Source organism: Sinocyclocheilus rhinocerous, unplaced genomic scaffold (genome assembly GCF_001515625.1).
Source record: "Sinocyclocheilus rhinocerous isolate Xijiao unplaced genomic scaffold, SAMN03320098_v1.1 scaffold3169, whole genome shotgun sequence".
Taxonomy (NCBI): domain Eukaryota; kingdom Metazoa; phylum Chordata; class Actinopteri; order Cypriniformes; family Cyprinidae; genus Sinocyclocheilus; species Sinocyclocheilus rhinocerous.
In genome coordinates this window covers 1-12086 of record NW_015659920.1, presented here as the reverse complement: position 1 = coordinate 12086, position 12086 = coordinate 1, and the positions used below count along the sequence as shown (strand labels likewise).

General features: G+C 35.7%; 1 protein-coding gene across 1 annotated transcript; it reads right to left on the bottom strand.

Annotated features, from left to right (window-relative positions):
- Window positions 1–2807: 2807 nt before the first annotated feature.
- On the bottom strand, window positions 2808–11753 carry LOC107724372 (nidogen-2-like; the record flags this gene model as incomplete). The annotated part of the gene is made up of 16 exons (XM_016533281.1): window positions 2808–3110; window positions 3202–3284; window positions 4858–5014; window positions 5097–5192; window positions 5285–5563; window positions 5642–5775; window positions 5857–5880; window positions 5983–6082; window positions 9435–9506; window positions 9722–9804; window positions 10537–10678; window positions 10754–10849; window positions 10937–11233; window positions 11335–11468; window positions 11550–11576; window positions 11684–11753. Coding segments are annotated over 16 exons (1875 nt in total), but the record flags the coding sequence as incomplete, so codon positions are not given.
- Between the last annotated feature and the right edge of the window lie 333 nt (window positions 11754–12086).

The window sequence follows — 12086 nt, the reverse complement described above, 5'->3', positions numbered from 1 at the left end:
AGGCCTATGTATGTAAAGTTCCATATTAATTATATTTAGTAAAAAAAAATATTCGAATTATTATGATTTATTTTTCTCGCCCAAAGGAAAAATAATGCTTTTAAACAGTGTTCGAATTGTGTCAAACCTCTTGGGGGGGTCCCCAAAAACCAGACCCCCCCCCACGCCCCCTTCAAAAAAACTAAAACAAAAAAAACAACCTTATATAGCCTAAATATTATTCTTTTTTTTTTGTCTTGTCCTTTTTATCGTTGAGAAAACCTAGATAAAAGTTTATTTTACGATGATCAGTGAATTAGGTGTACCAAACAATCACTAAGCAAAGAAGAATTAAATATCTAGCCTAGGGGTGTGCCATATTTTTCTGGGATTTTATTGATAATGATAATCAGACGATATTTTGCTGAGTGTGTTGCGCTGCAGCACTGCCATGGACAGCTGACTCTGTGTGGTGGTCAGTTCACAGCAGTGACAGAAATTTATATTTTCCAACAAGTTTAAAATTATTTTTACCCTTTATGGGCACTTTTTACCTTTGTAAAGCCATATTTTTTTCTTTGTCCAATTGTGTCAAACTGTGTAAAATTCTTAGGCTACATTTAATCAATAAAGTAATTTACAATAATACGACATTTGGGGCTGTTACCAAACAAATAAAATCATTACCAACAAAATTCAGAAGCTGCATCTGAAGTGGCATTTAGATGCATATACACACTGTTTAATGCAAGACATGGATGCATTTAATCTGCAGTTACAAATGCATAAATAATGTTTTGATATTTTAATCCTAAAACGTTAATACTGATATTTGAAATTGTTTTTAAAAAATGAGAAGGTACTTTAAATGTGAAATTAAAACCGCCAGTAGGTGGCAGCAAGTCACTGTTAATAAGTGAGTCATTGCGATTGAACCGAATCATTTAAACAGTTGATTCATTCAGGAACGAAACACCAGACGCAAAACAGTGCTGTGGCTTTGTTTGGAACCATTTTTGTTGGCAAAATAGAGCAAAAGTAGGCAATATGGTGTCTAAAACATAAGTATCTTAATATTAACTTCTTGTTTATTGAACTGTTGTATAAAATCAATGTCAAATTTGTGATTTTTGCGGAAAAAAGGGCACTCTTTGTGTGATAATGATTAGCTATTTGAAATGATGTATATATATAATTTTTTTGCCCCTATATCTTGAATTTTGGGAACGCCTATGACCCCACCCCCACCCAATTCGAATACTGCTTTTAAAGGAAATAACACTTTTTCTATGAGCCTTGATTTTTTTCTTGATTTTTACGAATACATATTCTTGTGTATTTTTTTTTTACTATTGCTGGATGGGATGTTGAGTAGTCATGCATAACCTTTTCCATAATCTATGATACTGGTTGCCACACAATTTACAGTGAATATTTCTCTTGACAAAAAAATAAATAAATGAATGAAAAAGAAGAGGAAGAAGAAAAAGGTAAAGAAAAAACGGTTCTTACGTTAGCATGACTACCTGCAATTAAATAGTCTAGCATAGCGTGAAAAAAAATGAATGTATAAAAATGTAAATGTATGTATGTATTTTTAAATTAAGTAAGGTAAATTGTGAACATTATGCTAAACGATTAACTAAAATAATAAAATACTGAAAAATATAAAATATATAAAGATTTATTAAAAAATATATATATTACATGAACGCATGAAATAGGGTAAGAATAGGACAGTATGTAATCTTATGTGTTTCTAAAGTCTGACCAGCAGATGGAGACATGACTTTATCATGATCTTTGATACGGAAATCTCACTGTGATATGATATCTATCGCTTAGGTTGAGACAGTGACACTTTCTCCGTCACTGTAATAAAAGTACAGATATATGGGGAAATATTTAAACAAATTGAGATCTCACCACCAACCTAAAACCTTGACATGAGCACGGAAATAAAATGCTTCTCCATGCTTGTTTACATTGTAACTTAAAAACGAGGTGTATTTGAGTGTAGGTAGTGTTTTAATAAAAAAAATGTAAAAAGACATATCGTGTGATTCAATTTACCCAACAGACCACTCAGCATGTACTGAAACAGCCTCGTATGTGGGCTTTTTTGTGTGTACAGTAGGCCTATTAACACTGGCAATGTCACTCTTGAGCCATGTCAGCGATTTCTGAATTAAAAAGGCCTGTGTGTGTAATCAGATAATAGTTTAAACGGTTTAAGTTTAAACTGAGCCCATAATATTACCACTAGAAGATAAAGAATCTCCTTTCCTAATCTAATAAAATCACAAACAATTGGTTGTATTGCAAAGTTTTAGCATTTCATGTACACTGAAGAAAAAAAAATTGGTGTAGAAACAAATCTCACAACTAATTATAAAGAAACAGTCAGTGACTCTGAATTAAGTATGACATTTTGAAGTAAAAAGACTGGAATAGTATTTTATGGACAATCTTTACAGTGTAAGTATCTCACTAACTCTCAATATGCGTCCGTCTCCTCATGGTGAGAACATATACATTATATTTTATATTCATTAAAATCACATTATAGACATTTTTAATTTACAGTTACCACACACCTCAGGATGTAACATCAACCTTTTCCGAGGAGAAAATTCAAAGCTAAAGCTGAATAGCAAAATGCTTCACTATATAACAGCTAAACTGCTTCTTGCTTCAATATCTCATCAAGAAAGGTTGATATTACAGTAAATATTATAATTTTCTAGCGAATGGAGCCATAGAGGAAGAACAGGTTTACTTCAGTTATTCATAGGCCTATACTCTAGGTTATCTAGGTTAAACTCCTGCTACACGTCATTTGCATTTGAGAACACATGAATGTTCGCCCTCCTGTAGAGTGACATTCCTGCAGACGCCGGTTTTCACATGTTCGATCTGTTTTTTTTATTTTTTTTATTGTTGTTTTCTTGCTTCCCTGTAAGTTAAGATTTTAATGGTAGGTATATTTGATGCCAGAGATTTAATGAACAGGTCTCTGTTAGAATTTCTTTCCTTGTATGAGGCTGATATTACGGCTGTGTCTTTTGCACCATTCTTAAGTTCAGTTTGACGCTGTTTGGCAGACCGTACTTGATCAGCTCCTGTTGTAGCTAAAATAAAGATGGACAGAAAGATCAGAATGTCTATTAGCACCATAATTTGCATAACAACATACTATGTTCTGTAGCAAATGCAACTTACTTTCTCTAAAACAGTCTCAATGTTTGCACTCTCTCTTAGGTCTGAAAATGAAGTAACTCTCATTTGAACTCCTATTATATTTTCTAAGAGAAACAATGCACACATAAACAGTATGTTTAATTAATCACATGAATAGTTTACTCAAAAATGAAAATTTGCTTACAATTTACTCACCCTCAGGGCATCCAAGGTGTAGAATTTGTTTTCATTGGAACAGATTTTGCATTCTAAATGCATTTTATTAGACTGAATCATGCAGTGAAAGAACACACTAAATGAGAACAGTCAGTCTAGCTAGTGTTTAAACATTCATAAGTCCTCTTATAACCAATGAAGCTGTCCATACTCGGTATGATAAATGAATCTCTAACTTACATCGTTCGTACATCTGCACTTTGTTGCTTATGATGAGGAAATTCGCGAGTTTCAGTCTGAACAAAACTCTGGGGTTTCAGCGATGTCTGACCTGAACGCCTCTGATTGGCTAATGCATTCCTAAACCCAACAGTTTACTCAAAAATGAAAATTTGCTTACAATTTACTCACCCTCAGGGCATCCAAGGTGTAGAATTTGTTTTCATTGGAACAGATTTTGAGAAATGTAGCATTCCATCACTTGCTCACCAATGGCTCCTCTGCAGTGAATGGGTGCCGTCAGAATGAGAGTCCAAACAGCTGATAAAAACATCACAAGTAATCCACACGACTCCAGTCCATCAGTTAACATCTTGTAAAGCGAAAAGTTGCATGTTTGTATGAAACAAATCCATCATTATGCTGTGTTTTAACTTCAAACCATTGCTTCTGGTTAGTCTTCAAAGTCCTCCATCCAAAATATTACTTTCTCCAATTGAATCAGAAGAGAAATATGCACAGATCAAGCACCTTTTGGAACCGTTCAGAAGCAACAGTGTAAAGTTAAAACACCTTAATGATGGATTTGTTTCTCACAAACGCGCAGCTTTTCACTTCACAAGACCTTATTTGTACTGGAGTGGTGTGGATTATTGTGATGTTTTTATCAGCTGTTTGGAATTCGCGAGTTTCAGTCTGAACAAAACTCTGGGGTTTCAGCGATGTCTGACCTGAACGCCTCTGATTGGCTAATGCATTCCTAAACCCAACAGAATCGTGTGTGATTGCAACGCTGTAAAAACGCGTAAAAATAAAATATGATGTAACATGAGCAGGTCTAAATTTAATACAGCAATCGAAACTTATATTAAACTTATAAATTGTAGTGTATATATAGACACCCCACCCATAGGCGTAGCTTGTGGGGGGGCCAGGATATTGTGATGTTTTTATCAGCTGTTTGGACTCTCATTCTGACGGCACCCATTCACTGCAGAGCATCCATTGGTGAGCAAGTGATGTAATGCTACATTTCTCCAAATCTGATGAAGAAACAAACTCTTGTATGGCCTGAGGGTGAAACTATTAAAACGTTTGTTTGCTTGTTTCTGGGTACATTTGGCATCTGGTTGCATTGTAGCATTTGGCAGACGCTTTTATACAAAGGAATTCAAGATATAAATTCTTGCAGTAACATGCATGTTCTCTGGAAACTGAACCAGTGACTTTGGCATTGTAGTGCATGCTGAGCAACAGGAACCTTGTTATTATGCCACACCTAACTACAAATTAATTGTGTACCTTGTAGATTGTTTTGATCTGGTCCACCATCCACCCTGAAGGCCCATCGGCCTGGAACATTGACATTGGTGGAGTTCTTGAGGTTTGGAGTAAAGCTCCCATTGTCTGACCCAGGAATCTTAAAGTAGGCCGTGGAGTTTATTGTGTCATAACCAGCCTGTACAAACAAGGAAAACACAAATTATTGAGAGAAATTATCAAGTTATATTTGTTCCACTGATACAGAAGTCTTGTCTTACCTGCACAATATTATATGCCACAGCACAGTCACCATAATTCATGAGAATAAAAGACAAATCACTGCCCGAAATCAAAACCACTTGAAACGATGTTTCCTGCAAAGTTGGGGAACATTGATTGTCATGCATCTCTGGAAATATCACATTTGTAACCTTGAGCCTGGAGGAGTTATGACAAACTAACTCACCGTGCCAGTGTGGTAAAAGTATGCAACTCTATCCCAAGTTGCAACAAGGACCCAAATAGCCGTGAAGCTCAGACCAGGGAAGTACTGGTTTATATCCTGAGTGGCACGAGTGAGAACACTCCCGGTTGAATACTGCTGATATGAGATTATGCCATTCATACTGACATCAATGTCGGTCCAGAGGGGAGCAATGATGTCTTCCCTTCCATTGATGGGAAAGTAATGAGAAATAAACTGTGATGAAGACTGGTTGAATGTAAGGTGTCCGTTATTGTTAACCTAGGTAATAAAAGATATTAGTTGTCCATGCCACATTTGAATCATTCACCATTTGTATTAACAGAACTAGATTCTCACAAATGTCCTGTTGTACGTGCGCCCGAAGAACACAAAAGGACTCCACAGGTTGATAAGCGTGGAGTTTTCATCCTCAACGGCAATATTAAGAGTGTCTCCTGCCACTGAGCCGAATGGATAGAATATCACCGGCGCTGCAAGTAAAAATTTACATTTTTCAAGCTTCAAACAGTTCATTTGGACTTATATGTTCTAGTTCTAAGGTCAACGATTACCTGTCTGTGCCTCTGTTACCCTGCCTGTTGAAGAAAAAGACTACATTTGAATACGATTCCATATAGAAAGTATAATGTCTTTGCTATATAATGAAGGACATTATTCAAATGGATGTTAAAACTCACTCAGTGACAGGACTGATATGAACACCAGCAGATAATGTGAAACTGGAGACATTCTCACAATAAATATTTGGATGAGGTCAGAGATACCAGAATGCCACTGCTATAAATTCATACAGAGCAACTAGAACACAAGCGAGCACAAGAGAACAAAGCCATCTTAATACTTATTTTGATTTAAAAGTTATATGAACACTTGTCTCTTCAGATTAAAAAAAGACAATATCATATTACAGGGTTCCTACACATTTTTAATTTCAAAATCTCATACTTTTCCAGATTCAAATGTCCAACCCTCTCAGTAGATTTTCAGACCATGTTTAATATAAATGGTCCATAAAGTATTATTTTCCAGCTTTACATTTGGTAGATACTGTAGTACAGTCATCTGTAAATACTTTTATTTTCTAAGGTTCTTTTTTCATTGATTTTCTCTAAGTGACAACACAGAGCACATAAAAAATAAAAAAAAAACAGACTTTTGCATGCACACAAGATACTTTTTGTGCCCTCGAGGAAATACTCAAATGCACACTGGAATTTTTAGCATGCTTACAAATTACAATGTTTAGTTTTATATATAACCTATTTCATTTCTGCGTCACTGCCACAATTGATGTTTTATTAACAAGGTTCGGGAGGAGCATGTTCAGATAATCAATCAATTCAGCACAGGTGGAGCTCGTCTAGATAATGAACTTAACTAGCACGATACGTGTATATATATATATATATATATATATATATCCAACTCCTCACTTTTAACTATTCTCATCCCAGACAGGGATGGGGGTTCTCTAGGTTCTGGCTATATTCCGGGCTCGGAGCTCTCCGTCAGGACAGCACGCCAAATATACTTACTATTTGCTCAGTCCGATTATGTAAGTGTGGACTCGTGAATCATACTAATAAAATTGCACATTAATTAATAGAGCTCTATTTGCTCAAAATTTGGCTTTCCTTAGGGTAGTACCTCTAATATCAAGGCCTAATGTCCAATTTAACACATCCCATATGGTAACGGAGAAACCGTAGCACGAAATGGGCTGATGGCACAATACGGCTGTGTGCATTGTCCTATTTGCCAAGTTCAAGGGTCTATAAAAAAAGACTGGTACTGTTAAAAAAAAGTGTTCAAAAGTTTCCTTTTGTTAGGGCAGTACATCACATTTTTAAGGCCTTAGGTCTGCTTTAACACGCAAAAGTCTGGAAATTCAAATATTTTTCCATGCTCTGCTTTCTTTTTTTTCATACGTTTCAAGACCTGGAAATTACTCAAATCAGATTTCCATGCTTTTCCAAACCGTGTAGGAACCCTGATATACATATCATCAGAAAATAAGTTACCAAAACAAACCATATAGACAAAAAGCTAGATAGTACTTACTTCAGACGGCTTCATATGGAGTACGTTCTTGCACTTGCTGTAGGTTAAAATCTGGCCCTAATTATCATAGCACCAAAGGGAGGGACATGTTCAGGGAATGCATGTCAAATGCATTCAGGCGAACAACAACTGAACTTTTCACAATACTCACAAAACTCAATGTTCAAGCTAAACAACAAAGAGTCTCCATTGACTTCTATTTTGTTTGTTTTTGTTTTTTCTTTTGTCAAGAGCTCATCCCATTAAAATTGTGAATGGGTGAATTCCTTGTGCTAGATTAAATCAAGAAACCATAAAGATCATGCTGTAATTTGCAAAGAAAAACAGTCTTATGCACTCTTGCACAATGTAACTGCTGTAGGAGAATTTTGTTGATGTATGAAACAGTCTTTCTTGCTCACCAGCGGATCCTCTGCAGTGAATGGGTGTCGTAAGAATGAGAGTCCACATGATTCCAGTCCATCAATTAACATCTTGTGAAGTACAAAGTTGCAAATAAATCCATCATTAAGACATCTTAAAGGGGTCATATGATGTTGCTAAAAAAGAACATTATTTGGTGTATTTGGTGTAATGAAATGTGTTTATGTAGTTTAAGGTTAAAAAAAAACATTATTTTCCACATACTGTACATTATTGCTTCTCCTCTATGCCCCAACTTTCTGAAACGCATCGATTTTTACAAAGCTCATCGTTCTGAAAAGCGAGGTGTGCTCTGATTGGCCAGCTATCCAGTGCGTTGTGATTGGCCGAATTCCTCAAGCGTGTGACGGAAATGTTATGCCCCTTACCATATTGTGATGCCGTATCCCGGAGCAACGAGACAAAAACAATAAAACCTATTATAAACGAGGCATCCAGTGGGGACATAATTACGGATTTAAAAAAAATTTTATGCGTTGCGTTGCATCGCGCCGCGTAAACATAAAACCATGTCTGCATTTGTGATCGGAGAAATGACAAACAACAAGCGCTACTCTACACTGCTCAGAACTCGATTTTAATTGGCTGTCATTGTTTTTTGTTGTTAGTCAGCTGGAAAAAAAAAGCATTTGTTATGCCAAGCCAAATCAAGTTTCTTCATGTGTTCTACTACACAAACACACAGGTAAATGTTCTCAAAACTCTTCACTGTCACAATTGGTCTCATATCCTGTCCTATATATATAATATATATATAGCATGCAGCAAGATATACAAACAAATCTACCAAGTAATATGTTCTGTATGAAAATACTTCACTACTGATTACATATTTATTAAGCCTGTCTCATGAACCCAAGTGTAAATATCTTGGGAGTGTTTGGAGCGTATCATTTATGTGTGATAATGAAAGCAGTTTTGAACATGACAGCAGAACTTTGAAAAAGAAAGGAGAAAAAGCTTCCTGTATTGTTTGTAATTGACGTCAAAGGCTGGGCATCAGATCAAACTCTACACTATTTTGGCATCAAACCATCTTTAACTTAGCAGAAGAAAGACAAATTAAACAGGTGCCAACATAAACAGGTTGTATGACATGCATTCATCCTCAAAAACTAAACTTTAAAATGATGACCCAGACTACATTAAATATGAGGGGTTTGCACGTTATGTTGCCATCTGTGTAAAACCAGCTGAAAACTGCTGTACTAAAGTACTGGTAACAATTTTCAGAGTAAGTAGATTACGTGAAGGAATTTTGGATGAGTAATGCTTCTAGTAAATGGAGAAGTAGATGAAGAACAGGTTTAATTTCATTGTTCACATACTACAGATCAGTTTGATTAGATAAAACCCCTGTAACTCTTCAGGAGGTGGGACAAAAAAGCAAAATCAATGATTATTCAAGCTAAATGAACATGGTATATAATTCATTTTATACATCATTTCATTATTTGTGCTGAATCATGTTTGTGCATCAGTGATTAATGTGTTAAAAAAATTGATGACGTTGAAGGGTGAGAAAACAAAGGGTCCCTTCATGTGGAGTGACATTCCTCTCGTTTCTACATCTACATCAGTTTTTTCTACATCTTCAATGGCAACGGCATTGAGAGTTTTAATTCCCATCCATGTATTACATCTATGTCTTTTTGACTTTTCTTAACTTTAGCTCAAAGTTACTTGACACTCCATGATTGATCAGCTCTTGTTTTATCTGAAACAAAGATGGACAAACCGATCAAAATGTGTTTTATTTCCATTCTACTCTACTGGTTATAGTTACTGGTAAAATTTCCCAGAGTAATAAATAGAAAAGGCCATTGTGAGAAAGTCACAAATTCAAATATGTAAGATTCTAAGTTCCCTCTAAGACAGAAAAGGGCTTCCAACGACTTCCAAATGACTGTAGTTATGAAAAGTGTGACTTACTTTCTGCAAAACAGCATCAATGTTTCCACTCTGTGTTAGGTCTGAAAAGGACTGAAGTTTCATTTGAAATCCTATGACGGTTTCTAAAAGGACACACACACATAAAAAGACATTCTAACATGATATAAACAAACTGATAATGGTAACTAGGCCTGTCACGATAACAACTTTTTGTTGTGCAATATATTGCCCCACAAATAATTGCGATAAACAATATTATTGTCATTTTAAGACCATTTTATGCCACTGAATATATAATCATAATATAAAAGCATAATAATGCAAGAAGGCCAACACCCTTTCAAATGACAACAAACTTTTAATTCTTAGGAATATTTAGATCATGGAAATCAAGTATCAAAATTTTAGATACCTTAAAAAATAAGAAAAATTCACAAATAACTTGTATGGAGATTTTTCCATCTACAGATTTTTCCCGGACATTCTTTTCTCTGTAAATTAAGGGTGCACTGTATTGCTGAAAAACACAATCCCTACTTAGCAGTCAGATGTCCGTATGCACAAAGGCACAGATCCCTAAACAAGGCCATATCTGCAGATGAAAATTTTGTAGAAGCATTTTTTAAATTTGAACTAGCACAGACTACACCACGTTATGCACGAGAAGCTGCAAAAGTCACAGGCGCAAGTGGAATGCAAAAAACATGGTGACATTAATTTTTATGTAAATATAATGGGCAATATATTGCATCACCAAAAATTATTGAGGTCATGTACATATATTGTGCGATAAGTCGATATATTGATTATTGCGACAGGCCTAATTTAACACATAATTTTGATTAAAGTCCTACCTGGTCTGTTGTTCACAAGAAAGGCCCAACGCCCCGGAACACCTACGTTAGTCGTGTTCTTGAGGATTGGGATGGAGTAGCCACCATTTGGATCATAATGAATTTGATAGTAGTCAGTGGAGTCTATTGTGTCATATCCAGCCTATTAAAATCAATCAAATGTTATTACATGCAGAGCTAGTAAATCGTTATTTCAATACTGTAATATTTGTTTTACCCCCACTGCAGTTGGTATCGCAGCACAGTCACCGTAATGTATCAGAATGAAAGAAAAACCACCATCTGAAATTAAAACCGCTTGAACGGTGATTGCCTGAAAAGAAAAGAAACAACATCAAGATTCATAGTTTATACAGCCTTCAATCTTGTCCCTGAAAAAAGAAAGAAAGAAACTATTTACCGGGCCTGAGTGTTGATTAAATACATTCATATCCCCTGTAAGCACATAGTCCCACGTTGCAACAAAGACCCAAGAAGCAGTGAAGTCCCTTCCAGGGAAATACTGGTTTATATCCTGAGTGGCGCGAGTGAGAACACTTCCACTGGTGTACTCCTGATACGAATATATACCTATACCAAGGTCATCAAGGTCAGTCAAGAGCGGAGCAATGTAATCTTCATCTCCATATGCGGGAAAAGGGTAAGGGTTTGTTTCTGGTATAGCTTGGCTAAATGTAAGGAGTCCGTTATTATTAACCTGAAATAAGAGAAATCAGTTTAAATACAGCAGTAAACTATGAACTGGCGGATCACAACATTTGCATTCATATTAGACTGGCAGTAGAACTGGATTCTCACGTATGTGATCTTGTATGTGCGGCCAAAGTACGTAAATGGGGTGGAGAAGACAACAAGGTATGAGGTATCGCCACCGTTTTCAAGAATTTCAGTGTCTCCTGCCTCCGCGCCGAATGGATAAAATATTGCCGGTGCTGACGAGACAATGAACACAAATTCAGAAGTCTGAATTCCGACACAAATGCACTATTAATTCAAAAGTCGATAAAAAATACCTGTCCATGGAGTTGTTGCTGCAGTGGCTGTTAAAGAATAACAGTGTTTAATTATAAAACACTTCTGTAAAGAACAATAAAAAACACATTGCATAGTCATATGATGAGTCTTCAATCAATTGCAGCATTATTACTTGTTGAGATTGTGGTGGTCGATGTGGTGGTTTCTGAAAGAATGAACACAAATAAAAACACCGTAAAATACTGTACATCATGATCTCACTTCATGGGTGCAGTATATTTTATATATTTCCTACTAAAACGGGAAGCATTTGGGGCATTTGACTGTAATTATTTAATTACATGACAGTGTTGTTAGTTCAGGTGTTCTTGTAATGACTGTTGAAGAAAAGAGTATTAAATTATAAAAGTCTTCTGTAAAATATATAAAAACATTGCATGGGCTTATAATATTTGACCTATTTCCACTCTTCAGATGTCCCATACTTTAGAAATAAACACAAATCCACACACATTCTAGCTAGGAAAAATTTTAAGAAACTAGCTTTACAAGCATAAAAATATCCATGCCCTTTG